Source organism: Salmo salar, chromosome 22, assembly GCF_965601325.2.
Source record: "Salmo salar chromosome 22, fSalSal1, whole genome shotgun sequence".
Taxonomy (NCBI): Eukaryota; Metazoa; Chordata; class Actinopteri; order Salmoniformes; family Salmonidae; genus Salmo; species Salmo salar.
In genome coordinates, this window is record NC_138312.1 from 37,933,076 (window position 1) to 37,959,122 (window position 26,047).

Here is a 26,047-nt window from a genome sequence, read left to right on the forward strand (position 1 = left end):
CCGGCGGCTTGGGACAGTCTGGCGGCTCGGGACAGTCGGGACAGTCTGGCAGCTCGGGACAGTCTGGGCAGTCTGGCAGCTCGGGACAGTCTGGGCAGTCTGGCAGCTCGGGACAGTCTGGGCAGTCTGGCAGCTCGGGACAGTCTGGGCAGTCTGGCAGCTCGGGACAGTCTGGGCAGTCTGGCAGCTCGGGACAGTCTGGACAGTCCGGCAGTTCAGGGCAGTCTGGCCACTCCGGCAGTTCAGGGCAGTCTGGCCACTCCGGCAGTCCAGGGCAGTCTGGCCACTCCGGCAGTCCAGGGCAGTCTGGCCACTCCGGCAGTTCAGGGCAGTCTGGCCACTCCGGCAGTTCAGGGCAGTCTGGCCACTCCGGCAGTTCAGGGCAGTCTGGCCACTCCGGCAGTTCAGCGCAGTCTGGCCACTCCGGCAGTTCAGCGCAGTCTAGCCACTGCGGCGACTGTTGACTGGCGGGCAGCTCCGACGACTGTTGACTGGCGGGCAGCTCCGACGACTGTTGACTGGCGGGCAGCTCCGACGACTGTTGACTGGCGGGCAGCTCCGACGACTGTTGACTGGCGGGCAGCTCCGACGACTGTTGACTGGCGGGCAGCTCCGACGACTGTTGACTGGCGGGCAGCTCCGACGACTGTTGACTGGCGTGCAGCTCTGATGACTGTTGACTGGCGGGCAGCTCCGACGACTGTTGACTGGCGGGCAGCTCTGACGACTGTTGACTGGCGGGCAGCTCTGACGCCGTCAAACAGCCCTTGTGCCCCCCCCTAAAAAATTATTGGGGGTGCCTCTCGGTCTCCCTTACCCGTCGTGTCTCCCAGTCCTCGCCAGCCTTCTTCCGCTGCTTGGTCCTGTGTTGGTGGGGAATTCTGTCACGGCTTCCATCATGGATATGAAAGGACGACCAAGGCGCAGCGGAAGTGTGGACACTCATGTTTCTTTAATTTACAAAAAAACAAGCAAAGTATCCACCGAAAAACAATAAACCAAAACAATAAACAGTACTTACAATGGTAACAGTGTGGCAGGCTCAAACCAACGCAGTGCACACAAACAATTCCCCACACCCCCAGTGACAAACAACTCCTACATATATGACTCCCAATCAGGAACAACGATTCCCAGCTGTTCCTGATCAGGAGTCACAAGACACACACAAGACTGCCACGTCCTGACCCCCAAACTACTACACCAGCTCCATCTGCTGGTCAGGACGTGACAGTGGGGATGTTTTTCAGCGGCAGGGACTGGGAGACTAGTCAGGATTGAGGGAAAGATGAACGGCGCAAAGTACAGAGAGATCCTTTATGAAAACCTGCTCCAGAGCGCTCAGGACCTCAGACTAGGTGCGAAGGTTCACCTTCCAACAGGACAACATCCCTAAGCACACAGCCAAGACAACACAGGAGTGGCTTCGGGACAAGTCTCTGAAGGTCCTTGAGTGCCCCAGCCAGAGCCCGGACTTCAACCCGATCAAACATATCTGGAAGACCTAAAAATAGCTTTGCAGTGACGCTGTAATTTCTGCCAAAGGTGCTTCAACAAAGTACTGAGTAAAGTGTCTGAATACTTATGTAAGTGTGATATTTCAGTTTTTTATTTTTAATACATTTGCAAAAACATTTAAAAACCTGTATTTGCTGTTTAAGCTACTTAGCTTATTCAAGCCTGTCTCAAAATACAACACTGCCCCTTTAAGACAGAAAAAAAGCTCTTTACCCTGACTCACTTTTCAAAGATGGCTAGAAATGCCATTTTGTGCTCTGGTATGGAAGCAACCACTCCCCCATTGCTGACTAGAAATGAGCTATAACTGGGCTAATAACTCACTTACTAGCAAAGAATGTGAACAAATGTGCACAAGTGGATACATGCAGCTTTTTCTTTGATCTCAGAACAAGTGCATCTACTCGCGACCACTCATGCGGTAAACACAGTCCAGTTCAAAGTGAAAGACACAGAACCATATATTACAATGGCCTATTTGCATATAGGGATACTGCAGCTCTGATTGGTTTTGTCCCTCTGGTTTGTAGAGTACGGGCTGAGTCGTGCTTTTTAATGGTATAGAATCCTACTCCAGTGCATTCTGCCTACAAGAAAATCTCTTGCATAGTTAGTTTTGCATGCTAAGTCTTGCATAGTTTGTTTCGTTTCGGTATGTTGCAGTGAAAGTGGCTAATATTGGAAATTCCCACAGTAGAGGGAAACTGATAGTTTTAAGTAAAGGGGAAAACTAGAAAGTTGAGTGAAGTTCAATCTCGTGCTTCTCTGTGTAGGCTGATATTTGTTCTGAGTGGCAGTCCCGGGGGAGGGAACATTGGTTGGCACTATGCATTTGAGCATGTAGCGTTCGGCCATGGAAACACATTTCATGAAGCTCCCGACGAACAGTTCTTGTACTGACGTTGCTTCCAGAGGCAGTCTGGAACTCGGTAGTGAATGTTGTAAGCAAGGACAGACAATTTTTACCTGCTGTGATATGGTGATATTGGTGATATGTGATATTTCTGTTTTTGCTTTGTCATTATGGGGTATCGTGGGTGGAGTGATGAGGGAAAAACACTATGTAATCTAGTTTAGAATAAGGCTGTAATTTAACAAAATGGGGAAAAAGTAAAGGTGTCTGAATACTTTCCAAATGCACTGTAAAACATAGCCTACACTTTTGTATTATGATTTTTATTGTTTGTACTGGTAATCTCAATAAAAACATAAAACATATAACCTTGAAGCCCTCGGTACAGTGATCTGAACTCTGATTAACTGATTCTAGAACAGTTAATCAGAATTTATACTGCTCAAAAAAATAAAGGGAACACTTAAACAACACATCCTAGATCTGAATGAAAGAAATAATCTTATTAAATACTTTTTTCTTTACATAGTTGAATGTGCTGACAACAAAATCACACAAAAATAATCAATGGAAATCCAATTGATCAACCCATGGAGGTCTGGATTTGGAGTCACACTCAAAATTAAAGTGGAAAACCACACTACAGGCTGATCCAACTTTGATGTAATGTCCTTAAAACAAGTCAAAATGAGGCTCAGTAGTGTGTGTGGCCTCCACATGCCTGTATGACCTCCCTACAACGCCTGGGCATGCTCCTGATGAGGTGGCGGATGGTCTCCTGAGGGATCTCCTCTCAGACCTGGACTAAAGCATCCGCCAACTCCTGGACAGTCTGTGGTGCAACGTGGCGTTGGTGGATGGAGCAAGACATGATGTCCCAGATGTGCTCAATTGGATTCAGGAACGGGCGGGCCAGTCCATAGCATCAATGCCTTCCTCTTGCAGGAACTGCTGACACACTCCAGCCACATGAGGTCTAGCATTGTCTTGCATTAGGAGGAACCCAGGGCCAACCGCACCAGCATATGGTCTCACAAGGGGTCTGAGGATCTCATCTCGGTACCTAATGGCAGTCAGGCTACCTCTGGCGAGCACATGGAGGGCTGTGCGGCCCCCCAAAGAAATGCCACCCCACACCATGACTGACCCACCGCCAAACCGGTCATGCTGGAGGATGTTGCAGGCAGCAGAACGTTCTCCACGGCGTCTCCAGACTCTGTCACGTCTGTCACATGTGCTCAGTGTGAACCTGCTTTCATCTGTGAAGAGCACAGGGCGCCAGTGGCGAATATCGCCAATCTTGGTGTTCTCTAGCAAATGCCAAACGTCCTGCACGGTGTTGGGCTGTAAGCACAACCCCCACCTGTGGACGTCGGGCCCTCATACCACCCTCATGGAGTCTGTTTCTGACCGTTTGAGCAGACACATGCACATTTGTGGCCTGCTGGAGGTCATTTTGCAGGGCTCTGGCAGTGCTTCTCCTGCTCCTCCTTGCACAAAGGCGGAGGTAGCGGTCCTGCTGCTGGGTTGTTGCCCTCCTACGGCCTCCTCCACGTCTCCTGATGTACTGGCCTGTCTCCTGGTAGCGCCTCCATGCTCTGGACACTACGCTGACAGACACAGCAAACCTTCTTGCCACAGCTCGCATTGATGTACCATCCTGGATGAGCTGCACTACCTGAGCCACTTGTGTGGGTTGTAGACTCCGTCTCATGCTACCACTAGAGTGAAAGCACCGCCAGCATTCAAAAGTCACTAAAACATCAGCCAGGAAGCATAGGAACTGAGAAGTGGTCTGTGGTCCCCACCTGCAGAACCACTCCTTTATTGGGGGTGTCTTGCTAATTGCCTATAATTTCCACCTGTTGTCTATTCCATTTGCACAACAGCATGTGAAATGTATTGTCAATCAGTGTTGCTTCCTAAGTGGACAGTTTGATTTCACAGAAGTGTGATTGACTTGGAGTTACATTGTGTTGTTTAAGTGTTCCCTTTATTTTTTTGAGCAGTGTATATAGATCGGGGTACTAGGGTATCTTTGTAAGTAAGGCTGCAATGGACTATTCACCAGTGTTTTTATACCTCTCTTCCTCAGCCTCTCTCTTTGCTTCTATCCACACACACACACACATGCGCGCACACACACACATGCGCACACACACACACACACACACACACACACACTCACATACACACGCATGCACACACACACTGAAGCACATTCACATATATGTTATCATACTAATGGCGGATTTGACTTTGCTTAGTAATGATTACAGTAGCTCTAAATATTTGGAATATGAGGATCAATGCTGCATTAAACGGTGTAGCAAATGAATTCCTCCACTCCACTGTATATAAATAATCTAGGTCAGAGGCTGACCCCTGTCTCCTAGCAACAGATTGTTGCATGAAACTACTTTGAAGATGACAGCCATCATGAAACAGTTGTACATTCTAAAGGGAGTGTTGCAAAATCAACAGCTCTCTCAACCCATACTCTCTCAGTCTGACCTGTTATTATTTTATTAGGCAAGTCAGTTAAGAACAAATTCTTATTTACAGTGACAGCCTAGGAACAGTGGGTTAACTGCCTTGTTCAGTGGGTTAACTGCCTTGTTCAGGGGCAGAACGACACATTTTTACCTTGTCAGTTTGGGGATTCAATCTAGCAACCTTTCGGTTACTTGCCCAACGCTCTAACCACTAGGCTACTTGACATTATAGCTTTTATATTTCCTTATCACAGTTTTTCAGTCACATGAATGCATTGTTATGTTATTAGGTATTTAAAGAATAGCGTAACCATGGAAATATATGCATGCAACTGTATATTACTGTGGGATTGGTAGCCTTTCTCTTAACCTTTCTTAATGTTCATACTGTAGCTAGCAATCTGCCTTGAGAAGGCTATTTTGTTGAAATTACAGCACACTCCAAATAATATATTTGATAATATTTTGCATTTGTGGCTATGTTTTCTACTTGTTTTTGAGTCGACTTGTCAAATCCACTCTCCTGCTTTCACCAGATGCCCTGGAGGAGGAGGATGAACAGCTGATAGTGTCTGGCCCAGCCAGGGATCCAGCTCCTAGTCTCCTCTTTAACCAGAACATGGGTCAGGCCAAGCCCCCCTTGGCCCCTGAGGAGGAGGCCCCTGTGGACTTGAAGGAGGGGCCACAAACACTGCCCAACACCACAGACACTGCAGAGGTTCAACCCCCAATAGCAGGCCCACCAGCCCAGACCAATGGAGCAGCAAAGGCCACTGCTTCTCTAGACTTATGTCTACCTGAGGAGGAAAGACCACTGGCTACTTCTCTAGACTTAGGCCTAACTGAGGAGGCTAGACCACTGGCTACTTCTCTAGACTTAGGCCTAACTGAGGAGGAAAGACCACTGGCTACTTCTCTAGACTTAGGCCTAACTGAGGAGGATAGACCACTGGCTACTTCTCTAGACTTAGGCCTAACTGAGGAGGATAGACCACTGGCTACTTCTCTAGACTTAGGCCTAACTGAGGAGGCGAGGCCACTGGCTACTTCTCTAGACTTAGGCCTAACTGAGGAGGCTAGACCACTGGCTACTTCTCTAGACTTAGGCCTAACTGAGGAGGCGAGGCCACTGGCTACTTCTCTAGACTTAGGCCTAACTGAGGAGGCTAGACCACTGGCTACTTCTCTAGACTTAGGCCTAACTCAGGAGGCTAGCAGTACAGAGACGCTTTGTAATGGACACCCCGTAGAGACCATCCCTGAACCTCAGGCCAAATCCAATAAAACCACACCCCCTTCCCTGAAGATAAAGGGAGCCTTTAACAGGGCTAGTGCACAGAGGGACGGGGACAGTGATATCACCCCAGTCCCTAAGGCTAGCTACAACTTTAACCCGGACCAATTCGACGACAGCTTCAATCCGTTCGCCAGCGGCGGCTCCAAGATTCAGAACTCATCGCCAGCTTTTGCAGCCGATGCCCTGCACACAATGGAGTCGCTACCTGTACCTAGCTCCCTGCCCACACTGGGGTCGTTACCTGTATGCGGCTCTTCTCCACCGCTTTGTGGGACTAGTTCCTCACCTAAAATGGACGTTGAGGAGGTCAAAGATTCAGCGTCGGAGGCATCAGAGGAGCCCAAGCCTGTGAAGATGGAGTTTGGGTTAGACGAGGCAGGCGAGGTAAAAAAAACACCACCCAGGAGGATGGGTAAAAAGCCCAGCAGCAAGCTTGCCGTCAAGAAACCATGGGCAAAAGCAACGACAACAGCACCTGTCCCAACACCGGCACCCGAACCAGTAATAGCTGAACCGGTAGTAGAGCCGGTTTCAGAAACGACTTCCGAACCGCTTTCCATGCCAGGTGCCTCCTTAAGTTTGGACGACGTTCCTATTCCCAAGTCCACTTATAACTTTGACCCCAACCAGTGGGATGACCCTAATTTGAACCCCTTTGGGGGTGGTGGTGTCAAAATAAGTAGTTCCCCGGTTTTGCCCAAAGGATCCTACAGCTTTGATCCTCACAACTTTGACAACTGTGTGGACCCCTTTAAGCCATCTACAGCCCTGGGCAGCGAGAACTCAACCTCCCAGGATACCCCACATCCTCCGCAAGCAGAGGAAGCAGTGAAACCAAAGCTGGAGCGGCCCCTGGATGAGGGGAAGAGAATGTGTCAGACTCCAAAGAAAAGCAAGGACAGGATCCTCACGTAAGTCCACTACACTCACTAGCGTTCCACCACTAGTATAGCCTTCTTCATGTTAGTTCTGTTTACAGAATGTGGATTGTCTTAACAAGAAGAAAGCATTCAATTTTCTTCCCATGTCTTTTAAAAACACTTGGCAATGTGTACTTTATAAAACAATACTGTCAGAAAGCGAGTAAACATGTTAGATATTGCTCAATAGCCTATGTGATACCAAACTTGGCCTCATGGTTCTCACATTAGGCTAGTAGATATATTTTTGCCATTTGCAAGGCCACTGGCATCATAATGTTTGTGTAAGAAGCCTGCTGCCAAATCTTCACCTCCCCAGCCAACTCCTAGAAACCTATCTCATAATGCTGAGCAGTATATCTCTACTCATTCCGCCTTCATATTTCATTTTCCTGCTGTATTCCCTATTGACCTTCTCCCGCCCACCCTACCAACCAACCGCCACTGTCTGTCTATCATGCACCTTTTCTCTGCTTCTCCTTCCACCTTGTGTTCGTTTGCCTCAGGACCACTGAACAAGTGAAGATTCTCTGTTTTCTGTTGTAAGTAGTACTCCCTCTTCCCCCACTCAATCTCTCTCTCGCTCTCTGGGTTGGTCTGCCATCTTTGCTTTCAGTCCTATTGCATGTGTTGTTATGATGAGAGCTCAGTGAAGGAGCTTTTAGTGTCCTGCACTCCTGCATGTTGGCATATGAATTTTCCTCCTTAAAAAACATGCCTTCATCAGCTAGTAGGCTATTTCCTTAATGGTTGCCTTGTGAGTCTTTGCAAAGTTAAATAACATATTTCTATCTGCATAGGATTTTGCATAGTGCTGTGCAATACTGATTAGAACAATGGGAGAATAGTGTGTATCAACCATCTGCTAGCCTGCTAGCCGCGGCCCGCTAGCTGTCTAGAGCATATCGGACTGTTAGCTTAAGAGGGCCAACGGACAAATTCTTTGGCTACTATACCTATTTTGCCAATTGGCCTGGACCCTTTCACCACACGGAGCCCTGCTGATCCACGACAACTGGTCTGCCAAAGTTACAGCACGAGGGGGCTACTACTGACTTCTTCCGTCACGACGTCCCTCTAAGACCCTTCTGCTAGCTTGCTAGCCCCGGCCCGCTAGCTGCCTGAATCGCCTTGTCTCCGGCCCGCCTGAGCCACTCACTGGATCCCTATGATCACTCGGCTACGCATGCCTCTCCCTAATGTCAATATGCCTTGTCCATTGCTGTTTTGGTTAGTAATTATTGACTTATTTCACTGTAGAGCCTCTAGCCCTGCTCAATACACCTTAGATAACCCTTTAGTTCCACCTCCCACACATGCGTTGACCTCACCTGGTTTAAATGATGTTTCTAGAGACAATATCTCTCTCATTGTCACTCAATGCATAGGTTTACCTCACTGTATTCACATCCTACCACACCTTTGTCTGTACATTATGCCTTGAATCTATTCTACCGTGCCCAGAAACCTGCTCCTTTTACTCTCTGTTCCAAACATACTAGACGACCAGTTCTTATAGCCTTTAGCCGTACCCTTATCCTACTCTGTTCCTCTGGTGATGTAGAGGTTAATCCAGGCCCTGCATTGCCTAGCTCCACTCCCCATTGATTGACTTCTGTAACCCTAAAAGTCTTGGTTTCATGAACGTTAACATTAGAAGCTTCCTCCCTAAATTTGTGTTATTCACTGCCTGAGCACACTCTGCCAACCCAGATGTCCTAGCCATGTCTGAATCCGGGCTTAGGAAGACTACCAAAAACCCTGAAATGTCCATCCCTAACTAACATTTTCCGGCTAGAAAGAACTGCCAAAGGGGGCGGAGTTGCAATCTATTGCAGATCTTACATTCTCCCCTCGGGTGTAGCTCGTCTGAGGAGGAGACGTAAATGCCTGGGCCTAAACACACAAGGTAAACCAGATGAAAGGGGAAGAAATGTGGGGTGTAATGAGCGAAAATAACCAGACCACAACCCAAACTCAATGTTAGCCCTCAGGGGATGTTTAGTAAAGTAATTAAACAAACAATATAAGACACCCATAAAGAATCAGTAAGAAAACAAAAAAAACAACAACCAGGGAAGGTAAGAGAAGGGAATGTTTGGGATCGGGGTCCAAGTAATGAAAATAAACAAAAGGTCCCTCCTCTTCTACACACCTAATCCTTCCTAACACACTCTAAGCCCTAACCCACTGTCCTACCTGGTTCCAAGAAAATACAAGGGTGACACCTGCCCGGCTAACCTAGTGTATAAAACAATGGGTTATCTACGTGGGAATGTACACCCATGGGCAGATCTACCTTTTCCCTTCTCCAGGTAGGGTGGAGTACCTCAAGAGGACAGGCTGAAACACAAACAAAGATAAATTAAAACAACAACTCATCAACTAGCCAAAAAACAAGTGTCCCCTCTCTCTTCTTCTGGGTTCACACGGCAAACAGTTATCCTCTCCTCAATCAGCTACAGCTGCCAGGACTCCGGACCGAAGCCACGCCCACCATCGTCAGCCGCAACTCGGTACACCTGTAATGCCTAGGACACAAACACACAAACATGGGAAAATGGGGAGCAAGAAAAACGTGTCACACGTAACAGCAGAGATAGCCTGCAGTGTTCTGTCTTACTATCCAGGTCCGTGCCCAAACAATTTGAGCTTCTACTTTTAAAAATCCACCTTTCCAGACACAAGTCTCTCACTGTTGCCGCTTGCTATAGACCACCTTCTGCCCCCAGCTGTACACCATATGTGAATTGATTGCCCCCCATCTATCTTCAGAGCTTGTGCTGTTAGGTGACCGAAACTGGGCCATGCTTAACACCCTGGCCATCCTACAATCTAAGATTGATCAATGAACCTACCAGGTACAGCCCCAAATCCGTAAACACGGGCACCCTCATAGATATCATCCTAACCAACCTGCCCTCCAAATACACCTCTGCTGTCTTCAACCAGGATCTCAGCGATCACTGCTTCATTGCCTGCGTCCGTAATGGGTCTGCGGTCAAACGACCACCCCTCATCACTGTCAAACGCTTCTTAAAACACTTCAGCGAGCAGGCCTTTATAATCGACCTGGCCCGGGTATCCTGGAAGGATATTAACCTCATTCCGTCAGTAGAGGATGCCTGGTTATTCTTTAATAGTGCTTTCCTCACCATCTTAAATAAGCACGCCCCATTCCAAAAATGTAGAACCAGGAACAGATATAGCCCTTGGTTCACTCCAGACCTGACTGCCCTTGACCAGCACAAAAACATCCTGCGGCGTACTGCATTAGCATCGAATAGCCCCTGCGATATGCAACTTTTCAGGGAAGTTAGGAACCAATATACACAGGCAGTTAGGAAAGCAAAGGCTAGCTTTTTCAAACAGAAATGTGCATCCTGTAGCTCAAACTCCAAAAAGTTCTGGGTCACTGTAAAGTCCATGGAGAATAAGAGCACCTCCTCCCAGCTGCCCACTGCACTGAGGCTAGGAAACACTGTCACCACCAATAAATCCGCGATAATTGAGAATTTCAATAAGCATTTTTCTACAGCTGGCCATGCTTTCCACCTGGCTACCCCTACCCCGGTCAACTGCCTTGCGCCCCCCACAGCAACTTGCCCAAGCCTCCCCCATTTCTCCTTCACCCAAATCCAGATAGCAAATGTTCTGAAAGAACTGCAAAATCTGGACCCCTACAAATCAGCCGGGCTAGACAATCTGGACCCTCTCTTTCTAAAATTATCCACCGAAATTGTTGCAACCCATATTACTAGCCTGTTCAACCTCTCTTTCGTATCATCTGAGATCCCCAAAGATTGGAAAGCTGCCGCAGTCATCCCCCTCTTCAAAGTGGGAGACACTCCAGACCCAAACTGTTACAGACCTATATCTATCCTACCCTGCCTTTCTAAGGTCTTCGAAAGCCAAGTTAACAAACAGATCACCGACCACGTCAAATCCTACCGTACCTTCTCCACTATGCAATCTGGTTTCCGAGCTGGTCATGGGTGCACCTCAGCCATGCTCAAGGTCCTAAACAATATCATAACCGCCATTGATAAGAGACAATACTGTGCAGCTGTATTCATCGCCAAGGCTTTCGACTCTGTCAATCACAGCATTCTTATCGGCAGATTCAACAGCCTTGGTTTCTCAAATGACTGCCTCGCCTGGTACACCAACTACTTCTCAGACAGAGTTCAGTGTGTCAAATCGGAGGGCCTGTTGTCCGGACCTCTGGCAGTCTCTATGGGGATGCCACAGGGTTCAATCCTTGGGCCGACTCTTTTCTCTGTATACATCAATGATGCTGCTCTTGCTGCTGGTGATTCTCTGATCCACCTCTACGCAGACCATATCATTCTGTATACTTCTGGCCCTTCTTTGGACACTGTGCTAACTAACCTCCAGACGAGCTTCAATGCCATACAACTCTCCTTCCGTGGCCTCCAACTGCTCTTAAATACAAGTAAAACTAAATGCATGCTCTTCAACCGATCGCTGCCCACACCTGCCTGCACGTCCAGCATCACTAATCTGGATGGTTCTGACTTAGAATATGTGGACAACTACAAATAACTAGGTGTCTGGTTAGACTGTAAACTCTCCTTCCAGACTCACATTAACCTGTTAGGGCTAGGGGGCAGTATTTTCACAGCTGGATAAAAAACGTACCCGATTTAATCGGATTATTACTCCTGCCCAGAAACTAGAATATGCATATAATTATTATCTTTGGATAGAAAACACTCCAAAGTTTCTAAAACTGTTTGAATGGTGTCTGTGAGTATAACAGAACTCATTTGGCAGGCCAAAACCTGAGAAGATTCCATGCAGGAAGTGCCCTGTCTGACAATTTCTTGCCCTTCTTGATTATCTCTATCCATTACAGAGGATCTCTGCTGTTACGTGACACTTCCTACGGCTCCCATGGGCTCTCAGAAGGCGGCAAAAAGCTGAATCGTGGCTTTGCAGGCTCTGCCTGAAAAAAAAGTAGCGCGTTTGGGTAGTGGCTGGTTACAGTACTGTGAGACTCAGGCTCGTGCCCGCGTCGACCCCATGCTTTGTTTTCTTTTGTCTGTTTACCTAAACGCAGATTCCCGGTCGGAATATTATCGCTTTTTTACGAGAAAAATGGCATAAAAATTGATTTTAAACAGTGGTTGACATGCTTCGAAGTACGGTAATGGAATATTTAGAAATCTTTTGTCACGAACTGCGCCATGCTCGTGACCCTTATTTACACTTCGGATAGTGTCTTGAACGCACGAACAAAACGCCGCTATTTGGATATAACGATGGATTATTTTGAACCAAACCAACATTTCTTATTGAAGTAGAAGTCCTGGGAGTGCATTCTGACGAAGACAGCAAAGGTAATAACATTTTTCTAATAATAAATCTGACTTTGGTGAAGGCTAAACTTGCTGGGTGTCTAAATAGCTAGCCCTGTGATGCCGGGCTATGTACTCAGAATATTGCAAAATGTGCTTTCACCGAAAAGCTATTTTAAAATCGGACACCTCAATTGCACAAAGGAGTTCTGTATCTATAATTCTTAAAATAATTGTTATGTTTTTTGTGAACGTTTATCGTGAGTAATTTAGTAAATTCACCGGAGGTTTGCGGGGGGTATGCTAGTTCTGAACGTCACATGCTAATGTAAAAAGCTGGTTTTTGATATAAATATGAACTTGATTGAACAAAACATGCATGTATTGTATAACATAATGTCCTAGGTGTGTCATCTGATGAAGATCATCAAAGGTTAGTGCTGCATTTAGCTGTGGTTTTGTTTTTTGTGACATTATATGCTAGCTTGAAAAATGGGTGTCTGATTATTTCTGGCTGGGTACTCTGCTGACATAATCTAATGTTTTGCTTTCGCTGTAAAGCCTTTTTGAAATCGGACAGTGTGGTTAGATAAAGGAGAGTCTTGTCTTTAAAATGCTGTGAAATAGTCATATGTTTGAAAAATGGAAGTTTTCGGATTTTAGAGGAGTTTGTATTTCGCACCACGCCCATCATTGGATATTGGAGCAGGTGTTCCGCTAGCGGAACGTCTAGATGTAAGAGGTTTTAAGCATCTCCAATCCAAAATTAAATCTAGAATCAGCTTCCTATTTCGCAACAAAGCATCCTTCACTCATGCTGCCAAACATACCCTCGTAAAACTGACTATCCTATCGATCCTTCGGCAATGTCATTTACAAAATAGCCTCCAACACTCTACTCAGCAAATTGGATGCAGTCTATCACAGTGCCATCCTTTTTGTCACCACGCCCCATATACTACCCACCACTGCGACCTGTATGCTCTCGTTGGCTGGCCCTCGCTTCATATTCGTCGCCAAACCCACTGGCTCCAGGTCATCTATAAGTCTTTGCTAGGTAAAGCCCTGCCTTATCTCAGCTCACTGGTCACCATAGCAGCACCCATAGCACGCGCTCCACCAGGTATATTTCACTGGTCACCCCCAAAGCCAATTCCTCATCCGGCCACCTTTCCTTCCAGTTCTCTGCTGCCAATGATTGGAATGAAGTGCAAAAATCACTGAAGCTGGAGACTCATATCTCCCTCACTAGATTTAAGCACCAGCTGTCAGAGCAGGTCACAAATCACTGCACCTGTACATAGCTCATCTGTAAATAGCCCATCCAACTACCTCATCCCCATACTGTTATTTATTTTATTTATTTTGGTCCTTTGCAACCCAGTATCTCTACTTGCACACTCATCTTCTGCACATCTATCACTCCAGTGTTTCATTGCTATATTTGTAATTTTGTCTTACCTCTCTTATCCTACCTCATTTGCACACATTGTATATAGATGTTTTTTATTGTATTATTGACTGTATGTTTGTTTATTCCATGTGTACTCTGTGTTGTTGTTTCTGTCTCACTTGCTTTGCTTTATCTTGGCTAGGTCACAGTTGTAAATGAGAACTTGTTCTCAACTAGCCTACCTGGTTAAATAAAGGTGAAATAAAAAGAATAAAATAAAAATTTAGACAACAGTTTATTAGATACATGTCCCTAACAATTACATGTTCAGTGTCCTAATAACCAATGCGACTGTATATTCTGTATCACAAATCCTCTTCCGGTGTTCCTCTAGGAATTCGTGTAAGGTGAAGAAGTATGAAAACCAGTCCCTGGTCCTGAATGTCTGCAATCAGGTGTGTGTGTGTGTGTGTGTGTGTGTGTGTGTGTGTGTGTGTGTGTGTGTGTGTGTGTGTGTGTGTGTGTGTGTGTGTGTGTGTGTGTGTGTGTGTGTGTGTGCGTAACTGCTTGTGCAATATCAGCTGAATATAACCTTGCTACAGTGACACTGCAATGTCTATTACTCAGTAGGTTACCTTACCTGCAAACACACACACACACACACACACACACACACACACACACACACACACACACACACACACACACACACACACACACACACACACACACACACACACACACACACACACACACACACACACACACACACACACACACAGCTTCTTTCTCTCATGCTGACAGGTGCATCCCTTTCTTACAGTCTCATCACTGTGTCCATAGCACTGCGGTACAGCCCTGGCGTGTTGACAGATGCATGAATCATCACTCAGCACGTGTTCATCAGTCTGTAGATGCCATGTGCCATCAAGTTTTATCGCATCCCATAGCACTCCAATTGACTATTAAACTACCTCAAGTGAACCACCTAATCTACTACTTTGAGAAACAAAACAAAAGTATTGTAGAAATCAAGTGTTATTTGCATGTTAAAATGCATATGGAATGCACCATGCAATATTACGGCATTGTTCACGTTTTTTGTCGGTGGACTCTCTATTCAGATTTGACAGTGTGGCTCAGTAGTTCCCAGCCTGTGGTTCCCATCCCAGCTTACCAGATGGAATACATTCAATTCAATATAGTAATGACACCACGGGTGTTCTATCTGACTGTAGGCTGACGGTATGCTGACACTCCATTCTCTTGTTTACAGGAAGAGGATGCGATGGTGTCACAGGTCCAAGAAATGCCCCGCCGCGTTCGCCATGCCACCGATGAGGAAAAGCTGGCTTGCAGTGAAATCATGGGGCAGAAAGCCAAGGATGAGGCCGGGGTGGTGGAGGAGGAAGAAGACTCAGTGTGTGCCAAAGGCCCAGCTAAAGGCCCAACCAAAGGCCTGGCCATCACAGACAATGTCAAAAGCCAGGCAATGCTGGATGGTAAGTTTGGTTTGGCTCTCAGGGCGTTCTTTAGATTTATTCAATGACCAAGACGTAGTCAAAGGGACTCTGTTTAAAAGTCTAAAGGGGCTAGAAAACAAAAAACAAAACTTAATGCCAGCAGTCTTAGACATAAGATTAGCTCCATTAGATTACACTTGACTACAGACAAAGCAGAAAAGCAGTTTCTGGAGAGCCTCTGGGATTGTAGTCCAATAATAGTTTTTACTGCCATCTTTTGGCCATTGAAAATCAAAAGTTGTGTAAATTACTTTTCCATCTCCATCCCCATCAGAGCATGTTAGCAGAGTTGAGCGGTTGGAAATCCCGCTCATTGCTCATGGAATCACCGCTCCGGCGCTCCATGTCCTTTCATAAGGCACTGCTAAAAACCACTCAGTGCTCACAGGAAAAAAAAACTCCCGCTCCAAATTCGCTCCATTCATTAAAATCACAATTGATCACATCTATTATTGTGACTGCCTGGACCTACCAATTGGTTTTTAGATATTGAAACCAAACCATATGGATTTGAATTGAAAAGTATTTTAATAAACACCAAAAGGTGAATGTAAGAAGCAAACATAATTTTAAATAGGCTACATGTCACATTAAATGGCATATAAACACTAAATAGGTCAGCAGACAGACAGAAAAATGACTTTGCTTATATTATGAGCTGGCCAGCAGCTGATAATATCCTCTCCACACTTGCAGCCACTGGTCATGCGAAACACCTTTTTGGCCACTCTTGCCAGGCTGGGCAGAGATGCAGAGTTTCTGTTTTTCAGGGTCTGAATACTTAGGTAAATAAGGTGTTTCTGTTTTTTATTTTTAATCCATTTGCAAAAATGCATTATGGGGTATTGTGTGTAGATTGCTGAGGATATTTTTTTATTTAATCAATTTTAGAACAATGCTGTAACATATCAAAATGTGGAAAAAAATCAAGGGATCTTTCCGAAGGCACTATAAATATTTTGCTACAATGACACACTTAGTTATCTACCCACCTCGTTCCTTTCTGTTAGCATGTGCACGTACTATGTACACCATCATGCTGTTGGGATAAGTGTCTTTTCAGATTCCACAATGATTCTTTAGTTGTTGACACTACATCACCGCGCTCCCTCTCTTGCTCTTGGTCCTCATCTTTGTAAGTCACCTTGATTTAGAACCAAAGTGTTTTATCACTTTCTTTATGAAAATATTTAGCTCCAGCTCCGCTCTGCTCACATACTCTGATCCCCATAATACTTATTCATGTATTATTGTCTTCCTCTCAGAGCCACAGGCGAGGATAACACACTATATGGAGGAAAATGACATTTGCATTTCAGTAAGTAGGCTTAGATCTTTTGATTTGTCTCTAAGATTTGTTATCCTTTTCAATAGAAGCCAGTTTGCATTAGAGCACAGATTGACATGTTTTGTCCTTGGTGTCTACAGAGTGAAGAGCTGTCAATCACCCCAAGGCCAAAGTTGATTGGCTGCAAGGGACACGATGACAAAGGTAGTCCCTCCTCCATGGATACCATATCGCTAAATGAGATGGACAAAGCAGCGGTGCTCACCTTGATCAGAGAGGAGGTATAGTAACTGACCAATAGTGGTTATTATACAAAACGGAAAATATCTGGGTCATGTTCATTAGGCACCAAATTGAAGAAAACGGACTGAAATAGGGAGGTACTATCTGGATATATCTAATTAGAAATGCAAATTTTCATTTCCCATTGCCTGCCCTAAAGAACACAACCTATGTTGCACTAAGAGCTAGCCCTCTGAGCTAAAGGCCCAGTTCCCTGATTGCTGACTGTCACTGTAGTACTGCACACTCACTGCAGTGCTTCTATTATACCATAGTAAACATACTCAAACTCTCAACAAGTACTGATGTAGGATCTTCATTTTATCAACCTGTTAAAGGAAAACTTTCCTGCAATGCAGGAAATGTAAAATGTGTAGTGTATTTTAGGTTTAAAAAGGTTTCTGAAGTTTGTAATTTCCACTTTGAAATTTCAGACTTGATTTTCCCTTTAAGAAAAAACAACCCCTACATGTCCATTAATTATGATCCATATAATAATTGACATTTCCTGTTGCTGCAGGATTATTTTCCAGCTGTAGAAACTGGCTCAAATTAAGATCCTGCATCTGTAGCAAGCAACTGGATGCCTGCCAAGCCTATGTTAAGCATAGTGTTTCTCCCCAACAGATAATCACTAAAGAGATAGAGGCCAATGAGTGGAAGAGAAAGTATGAAGACAGTCATATGGAGGTGTTAGAGATGAGGTATTATATGGCACTGTTGTTTTAGTTCGACATAATTCAAAGTGAATCATATATAACATGAAAACTCACAAGAAAGCTTTTAGACTGAAAATTAACCTTTTTATTTGTATTTATATCTCTCCTTGTGTTTATTCATCTCTTGTAGGAAAATAGTGGTGGAGTACGAGAAAACAGTTGCACAGATGATTGGTAAATCTTGATGAGTTAATTATCTGCAGTGATATGAAATCACAGGATAGGTGAAAGCAATATAGTTGATACCTACCAGCTTATGACTTTCAGCTTTTTCATACCCCTAGACTTATTCCACATTTTGTTGTTCCAGCCTGATTTCAAAATGCATCAACAACAAAAAAAATTCTCCCCTGCTGCACACAATACCTCATAATAACAAAGTGAAAACATGTTTTTAGAAAATGTAGCACATTTATTCATCAGGAAATGGAAATGAATGTATTGAGAAATTAACAGTTATCTTTGTATTCCCTTTTTGTTATAATTTGATTGAATTCTCTTGTTTTTTTAAACATCATAGAAAATTCAGGGAACTAGACGATGATAGCAAGCCTATTTAGGCTATTGAGACACCCTTGTACCCTTAGTCCTTGTTTGGACGTATCTCAACTCAGTGACCTTTGACCTGTAAACTTTTCAGAGGATGAGCAGCACAAGAGGAGTGTCCTGGGCTCCCAGAAGAGTGTCCAGCAGGTGACTCTGGAGCGGGACCAGGCCCTGGCCGACCTCAACTCTGTGGAGCGCTCACTCTCGGACCTCTTTAGACGTTACGAGAACATGAAGACCATCCTGGAAGGCTTTAAGAAGGTATGTGAGACTTGAGAGAATGTTTAGGAAGGTATGTGTTAACGTGAGACTCGAGAGAAGGTTTAACCTGTCTGGGCTAGGGGGCAGTATTTTCACGGCCGGATGAAAAACGTACCCGATTTAAACAGGTTACTACTCTGGCCCAGAAACTAGAATATGCATATTATTAGTAGATTTGGATAGAAAACACTCTGAAGGTTCTAAAACTGTTTGAATGGTGTCTGTGAGTATAACAGAACTCATATGGCAGGCAGAAACCTGAGAAAAATCCAAGCAGGAAGTGAAAAGTCTGAGAATTGTAGTTCTTCTTTTGATTCTCTATCGAAGCTCCAGTGTCTGTGGGGGATGTTGCACTTCCTAAGGCTTCCATTGGCTGTCTAAAGCCTTCAGAAAGTGGTTTGAGCATTTTCCTGTCACTGGGCAGAGTATAGGAGCTCAGTTACTGAGTGGTCTGCCTGGCAACAAAGGGATTGGATATGCTCGGTCCCGCGAGGGCGCCCCTCCTTCTTTTTCTTCTTGAATGAATATGCTATTGTCCGGTTGGAATATTATCGCAATTTTACGTTAAAAATACCATAAAGATTGATTTTAAACAGCGTTTAACATGCTTCTAAGTACGGTAATGGAACATTTTGACTTTTCGTCTCTCGTTCCGCGCTCGCTCGTTATGCTTTTGGATAAGTGATCTGTACGCACGAACAAAACGGAGGTATTTGGACATAAATATGGATTATTTCAAACAAAAACAACATTTCTTGTGGAAGTAGCAGTCCTGGGAGTGCATTCTGACGAAGATCAGCAAAGGTAATACAATATTTCAAATACTAATTCTGAGTTTAGGTTGCCCCGAATTTGGCGGGTGTCTGAATAGCTCGCCGTGATGGCTGAGCTATGTACTCAGAATATTGAAAAATGTGCTTTCTCCGTAAAGCTATTTTAAAATCTGACACAGCGGTTGCATAAAGGAGTAGTCTATCTATAATTCTTAAAATAATTGTTATGTATTTTGTCAACGTTTATGATGAGTATTTTTTGTAAATTGATGTGCACATTCACCGGACGTTTTGGTGGGAATACATTTTCTGAACATCACGCTCCAATGTAAAATGCTGTTTTTGGATATAAATATGAACTTTATCAAACAAAACATACATGTATTGTGTAACATAATGTCCTAGGAGTGTCTTCTGATGAAGATCGTCAAAGGTTAGTGCTTCATTTAGCTGTGTTTTGGGTTTTATTGACACATGTCCTTGCTTGGAAAATGGCTGTGTGATTATTTTTGTCTATGTACTCTCCTAACATAATCTAATGTTTTGCTTTCGCTGTAAAGCCTTTTTGAAATCGGACAATGTGGTTAGATTAACGAGAAGTGTATCTTTAAAATGGTGTAAAATAGTCGTATGTTTGAGAAAGTTGAATTATGACATTTTGTTGTTTTTGAATTTTCCGCCCTGATATTTCACTGGCTGTGTCCCGCAGGTGGGACGCTGGCGTCCCACCTAGCCCATAGAAGTTAAGAAGGTATGCGTGATACCAGTGGAGGCTGGTGGGAGGAGCTATAGGCAGACAGGCTCATTGTAATGGCTGGAATGGTGTAAATGGGAAGGAGTCAAACATCATTTCCATATGTTTGATACTGTTTCATGTATACCATTCCAGCCATTACAATGAGCCCATCCTGCTATAGCTCCTCCTACCAGCCGCTTATGCGTGACTTGTGTTAACGTTACACTAGCAAGGTTCACTCACTGTACTTGAAAGACTGTTGAGTTGAAGTAAACCTTTCTGTCTGCCCATGTTGTATTCTGTGTTTTACTTCATGTTTTGATTCTTCTTTATCTGACCTTTCGTTATCACTACTTGTAATGGAGAAATACCAACCCGCCAAAACAATACATTCGGTTGAATTCAATTTCAGATCTGTCTGTGTGTGTATCTAGAATGAAGAGGTGCTGAAGAAGTGTGCCCAAGAGTATCTGGTCCGCGTCAGACAGGAGGAGCAGAGATACCACACACTCAAAATCCATGCTGAGGAAAAACTAGACAAGTAAAGACAGACACATACACTTTTTAGTTGATTATAATTTTGATTTATTTCACCCAAAGAGATTGTTTATAATCTTAAATACATTATATATACAAAAGTATGTGGACACCCCTTCAAATTAGTGGATTCGGCTATTTCAGCCACACCCGTTGCTGACAGGTGTATATAATCGAGCACACAGCCATGCAATCTCCATGGACAAACATTGACAGTAGAATGGCCTTACAGAAGAGTTCAGTGACTTTCAATGAAGCACAGTCAACAAGTCAGTTCGTCAAATTTCTGCCCTGCTAGAGCTGCACTGGTCAACTGTAAGTGCTGTTATTGTGAAGTGGAAACATCTAGGAGCAACATCGACTCTGCCGCGAAGTGGTAGCCACACAAGCTCGCAGAATGGGACCACCGAGTACTGAAGCACATAAACATTGTCTGTCCCCTATTGCAACACTCATTATCGAGTTCCAAACTGCCTCTGGAAGCAATGTCAGCACAAGAACTGTTCGTCAGAAGCTTCATGAAATGGGTTTCCATGGCCGAACAGCCACACATAAGCCTAAGATCACCATGTGCAATGCCAAGCATCAGCTGGAGTGGTGTCAAGCTCACCGCCATTGGACTCTGGAGCAGTGGAATCGTGTTTTCTGGAGTGATGAATCACGCTTCACCATCTGGCAGTCGGACGGACGAATTGTGGTTTGGCGGATGCCGGGAGAACCCTACCTGCCCCAATGCATAGTGCCAACTGTAAACTTTGGTGGAGGAGAAATAATGGTATGTGGCTGCTTTTCATGGTTCGGGCTAGGCCACTTAGTTCCAGCAAAGGGAAATCTTAATGTTACAGCATACAATGACATTCTAGAGGATTCTATGCTTCCAACTTTGTGGCAAGAGTTTGGGGAAGGCCCTTTCCTGTTTCAGCATGACAATGCCCCCGTGCACGAAGCGAGGTCTATACATAAATTATTTGTCGAGATCAGTGTGGAAGAACTTGACGGGCCTGCACAGAGCCCTGACCTCAACCCCATCAAACACCTCTGGGATGAATTTGTACGCCAACTGCGAACCAGGCCTAATCGCCCAACATCAGTGCCCGACCTCACTAATGCGCTTGTGGCTGAATGGAAGCAAGTCCCTTCATCAATGTTCCAACATCTAGTGGAAAGCCTTCCCTGAAGAGTAAGGCTGTTATAGCAGCAAAGGGGGAACCAACTCCATATTAATGCCCATGATTTTGGAATGAGATGTTCGACTAGCAGGTGTCCACATACTTTTGGTCATGTAGTGTATATTCCTATCATCTAGCCTATTGCTTATTAGGTACAGTACACAGTGGAGGAAGAGATCTTCCTTTGGAGGTCTTTTATTTTTTATTATTTTCTTTCTCTAACGTTTTCCACTCTGCTGTGTTGCAGGGCTAATGAAGACATAGCCCAGGTGCGCTCCAAGGCCGACACAGAGAGTGTGGCTCTTCATGCCAGCCTGAGGAAAGAGCAGATGAAGGTGGACTCCTTGGAGAGAGCCCTCCACCAGAAGGTACTTGACAACATTTACTTGACTTACTCCACTTAGGGAAATATGTCTATAGAATCGGGTTGAATACATCTCGAGAATAAATCACTTTCCTTCCGGGTAACCTGGTATTTCCCGCCAAAACCGCAGGTGTCATTCAAAAGCATTATAACGCATATAAATAGGCTTATGTCTGGATTTGATTAGAGCTTTGATCGAAAATTCAATCCTGATGCAACCTGAGCCTGACTAAATACATTTATGAGCCCTACATTATTAAAGACATGTTATCATTTAGTGAGCCCAAGCCCAAAAAAGGCCAAATGATTGTGCCATTATCAAATACAGCTACCGCACATTAAGCACAACAGAAAAACATAAAAGCACATACAGTAGGTGTAGCTATGCAATGGGTAAATAAATTAATCAAGCTCCAGTAATCTTTTTGTGTGAACTGTATTGCACTGTATTAAATGGACTGGAATTACGCACCTCGTTCAAACCATGATAAAGCTGAGAGAACATGCGATTCTGTTGCAAAGTTACAAGTATAGGCTAGCGAATTTGATTTTAATTGTTCATAATATTTCCCCTAATGTTATTAGCCTACCTCTTTCTCTCTCTTGTGTTGCTTCAGTCCTTCCTCGCAACTGTTAAATTAAATACGTTTCGTTATCCTTATCTTCATCATTCTAATGACATCCTTGAATAATATAGGACTAGAATGAGATGCAGAAGGCTTTCAATTCTCTTCAAGAGGGTTGAATGGTTATGGGTCTGAATTAATAACTAGCCTATAACTAGCCCACAATAGCCTACCGCCATCTTGCGTTCGCTCTTCTTTCAGACTACCCCTGAGTTCTATTGGCTGCTGTATATTTAACATTCAGCATACAAGAGCTGGCGCCACTCTTCGAATAGTTTATTGGTGTAAGAAATGCAACAACAAAAAATGCCCAGCAAGCAATTCTAGTCTAGCTTTTCCTGCATAGGACTCCAAGTGCTAAGGAGCCTTTTTTTTTACAGTGAGAGGCCAGCGAAGCACAGGTGCATGTGTATTGCGCAAGAGACAGGGGCTATACGTTAGAAGCTTATTATGCATAACCTCTCATTCATTATGTAAATATAAGGCTAATACTGCATTGAAATTATTACCTGAAAAAGGTAGACTAGGACCTCTATATATAGGCTTATACAGTGCATTCGGAAAGTATTCAGATCCCTTGACTTTTTACAGTGTTATGTTACAGCCTTGTTCTAAAATTGATTCAATAGTTTTCCCCCCCTCATCAATCTACATACAATACCCCATAATGACAAAACAAAAATAGGTTTAGATATCTTAGCAAATTTATAAAAATAAAAACTGAAATATCACATTTACAGTCGTGGTCAAAAGTTTTGAGAATGATACAAATATTAATTTCCACAAAGTTTGCTGCTTCAGTGTCTTTAGATATTTTTGTCAGATGTTACAATGGAATACTGAAGTATTTATAATTACAAGCATTTCATAAGTGTCAAAGGCTTTTTATTGACAATTACATGAAGTTGATGCAAAGAGTCAATATTTCCAGTGTTGACCCTTCTTTTTCAAGACCTTTGCAATCTGCCCTGGCATGCTGTCAATTAACTTCTGGGCCACATCCTGACTGATTGAATTGAGGACTGAGGATTGACCACAAGTTCTCAATGGGATTAAGGTCTGGGGAGTTTACTGGCCATGGACCCAAAATATCGATGTTTTGTTCCCCGAGCCACTTAGTTTTATCCCTTTTGCCTTATGGCAAGGTGCTCCATCATGCTGGAAAAGGCATTGTTCGTCACCAAACTGTTCCTGGATGGTTGGGATAAGTTGCTCTCGGAGGATGTGTTGGTACCATTCTTTATTCATGGCTGTGTACTTAGGCAAAATTGTGAGTGAGCCCACTCCCTTGGCTGAGAAGCAACCCCACACATGAATGGTCTCAGGATGCTTTACTGTTGGCATGACACAGGACTGATGGTAGCACTCACCGTGTCTTCTCCGGACAAGCTTTTTTTCTGGATGCCCCAAACAATCGGAAAGGGGATTCATCAGAGAAAATGACTTTACCCCAGTCCTCAGCAGTCCAATCCCTGTACCTTTTGCAGAATATCAGTCTGTCCATGATGTTTTTCCTGGAGTGAAGTGGCTTCTTTGCTGCCCTTCTTGACATCAGGCCATCCTCCGAAGGTCTTTTCCTCACTGTGCGTGCAGATGTACTCACACCTGCTTGCTGCCATTCCTGAGCAAGCTCTGTACTGGTGCTCTCCCGATCCCGCAGCTGAATCAACTTTAGGAGACTGTCCTGGCGCTTTCTGGACTTTCTTGGGTGCCCTGAAGCCTTCTTCACAACAATTTGAACCGCTCTCCTTGAAGTTCTTGATGATCAGATAAATGGTTGATTTAGGTGCAATCTTACTGGCAGCAATATCCTTGCCTGTTAAGCCCTTTTTGTGCAAAGCAATGATGACGGCACGTGTTTCCTTGCAGATAACCATGGTTGACAAAGGAAGAACAATGATTCCAAGCACCACCCTCCTTTTGAAGCTTCCAGTCTGTTATTTGAACTCAATCAGCTTGACAGAGTGATCTCCAGCCTTGTCCTCGTCAACACTCGCACCTGTATTAACGAGAGAATCACTGACATGATGTCAGCTGGTCTTTTAGGGGCAGGGCTGAAATGCAGTGGAAATGTTTTTGGGGGATTCAGTTCATTTGCATGGCAAAGAGGGACTTTGCAATTAATTGCAATTCATCTGATCACTCTTCATAACATTCTGGAGTATATGCAAATTGCCATAATACAAACTGAGGCAGCAGACTTTGTGAAAATGTATATTTGTGTCAATCTCAAAACCTTTGGCCACGACTGTACATAAGCATTCAGATCCTTTACTCAGTACTTTGTTGAAGCACCTTTGGAGAGATTACAGCCTCGTGTGTTCTTGGGTATGACGCTACAAGCTACTGGCGGCCAGCTCTAGGAAGAGTCTTGTTTGTCACATACAGTGTTTAGCAGATGTTATTACGGGTGTAGTGAAATGCTTGTGTTTCTAGCTCCAACAGTGCAGTAATATCTAACAATACACACAATCTAAAGTAAAGGAATGGAATTGTAACGGCTGACCAAAGCGCAGCGTGTTGATTGCTCATGATGAATATTTATTTGAACTCAAAACACTAAAGAAAAAATAACAAAGCGAAAACAAAAGCGCACAGTTCTGTCAGGTACATAAACTAAACAGAAGACAACTACCCACAAACACAGGTGGAAAAAACCCCTACTTAAGTATGATCTCCAATTAGAGACAACGAGGACCAGCTGCCTCTAATTGGAGATCATCCCAAAAAACAACATCATAGAAATAGAAAACTAGACCCTAAACATAGAACTACAAAACATAGAAAAACACAAAACACCCCCGTCACGCCCTGACCTACTCTACCATAGAAAATAACATCTTACTATGGTCAGGACCTAAACACAACAATAACCCCCCCGCCCCCCCCCCCCCCCCAAAAAAAAAGGAGGGTAGGGTGGGTAACTCCTGTCTATGGCGGCTCTAGTGCAGTCCACATAACCTTATCCTCCCGCAGATCCTCCAGCTGAGGAGGCGGCTCCGGTTCGGGACGTAACCCACGCTCCACCCGCTCATCCCTCTGTTTCAGTACCACCGGACTGTAGATCATCGCCGGAGGCTCTGTGCTGCAGGCCGCCGCTGGAGGTTCTGGGCTGCAGGCCGCCGCTGGAGGTTCTGGGCTGCAGTCCGCCGCTGGAGGTTCTGGGCTGCAGGCCGCCGCTGGAGGTTCTGGGCTGCAGGCCGCCGCTGGAGGTTCTGGGTTGCAGGCCGCCGCTGGAGGTCCTGGGCTGCAGGCCGCCACTGGAGGTCCTGGGCTGCAGGCCACCGCTGGAGGTTCTGGGCTGCAGGCCGCCGCTGGAGGCTCTGGGCTGCAGGCCGCCGCTGGAGACTCTGGGCTGCAGGCCGCCTCTGGAGACTTTGGGCTGCAGGCCGCCGCTGGAGACTCTGGGCTGCAGGCCGTCTCAGG

At 44.8% G+C, this 26,047-nt stretch overlaps 1 protein-coding gene across 2 annotated transcripts in view; it reads left to right on the forward strand.

Moving 5' to 3' along the window:
- LOC106586881 (transforming acidic coiled-coil-containing protein 1) overlaps nt 1-26,047 on the forward strand; it is a 64,732-nt gene that overhangs the window by 31,001 nt on the left and 7,684 nt on the right. For both annotated transcript variants that reach the window (XM_045705456.2, XM_045705455.2), the window contains exons 3-12: nt 5,403-7,074; nt 14,192-14,252; nt 15,074-15,299; nt 16,586-16,638; nt 16,749-16,889; nt 17,518-17,594; nt 17,740-17,783; nt 18,250-18,416; nt 20,360-20,466; nt 21,879-21,999. In XM_045705456.2, the coding sequence (XP_045561412.1) occupies nt 5,486-7,074; nt 14,192-14,252; nt 15,074-15,299; nt 16,586-16,638; nt 16,749-16,889; nt 17,518-17,594; nt 17,740-17,783; nt 18,250-18,416; nt 20,360-20,466; nt 21,879-21,999 (2,586 nt within the window). In that variant the 5' untranslated portion in view covers nt 5,403-5,485. The remainder of the gene's footprint in view (nt 1-5,402; nt 7,075-14,191; nt 14,253-15,073; nt 15,300-16,585; nt 16,639-16,748; nt 16,890-17,517; nt 17,595-17,739; nt 17,784-18,249; nt 18,417-20,359; nt 20,467-21,878; nt 22,000-26,047) is intronic.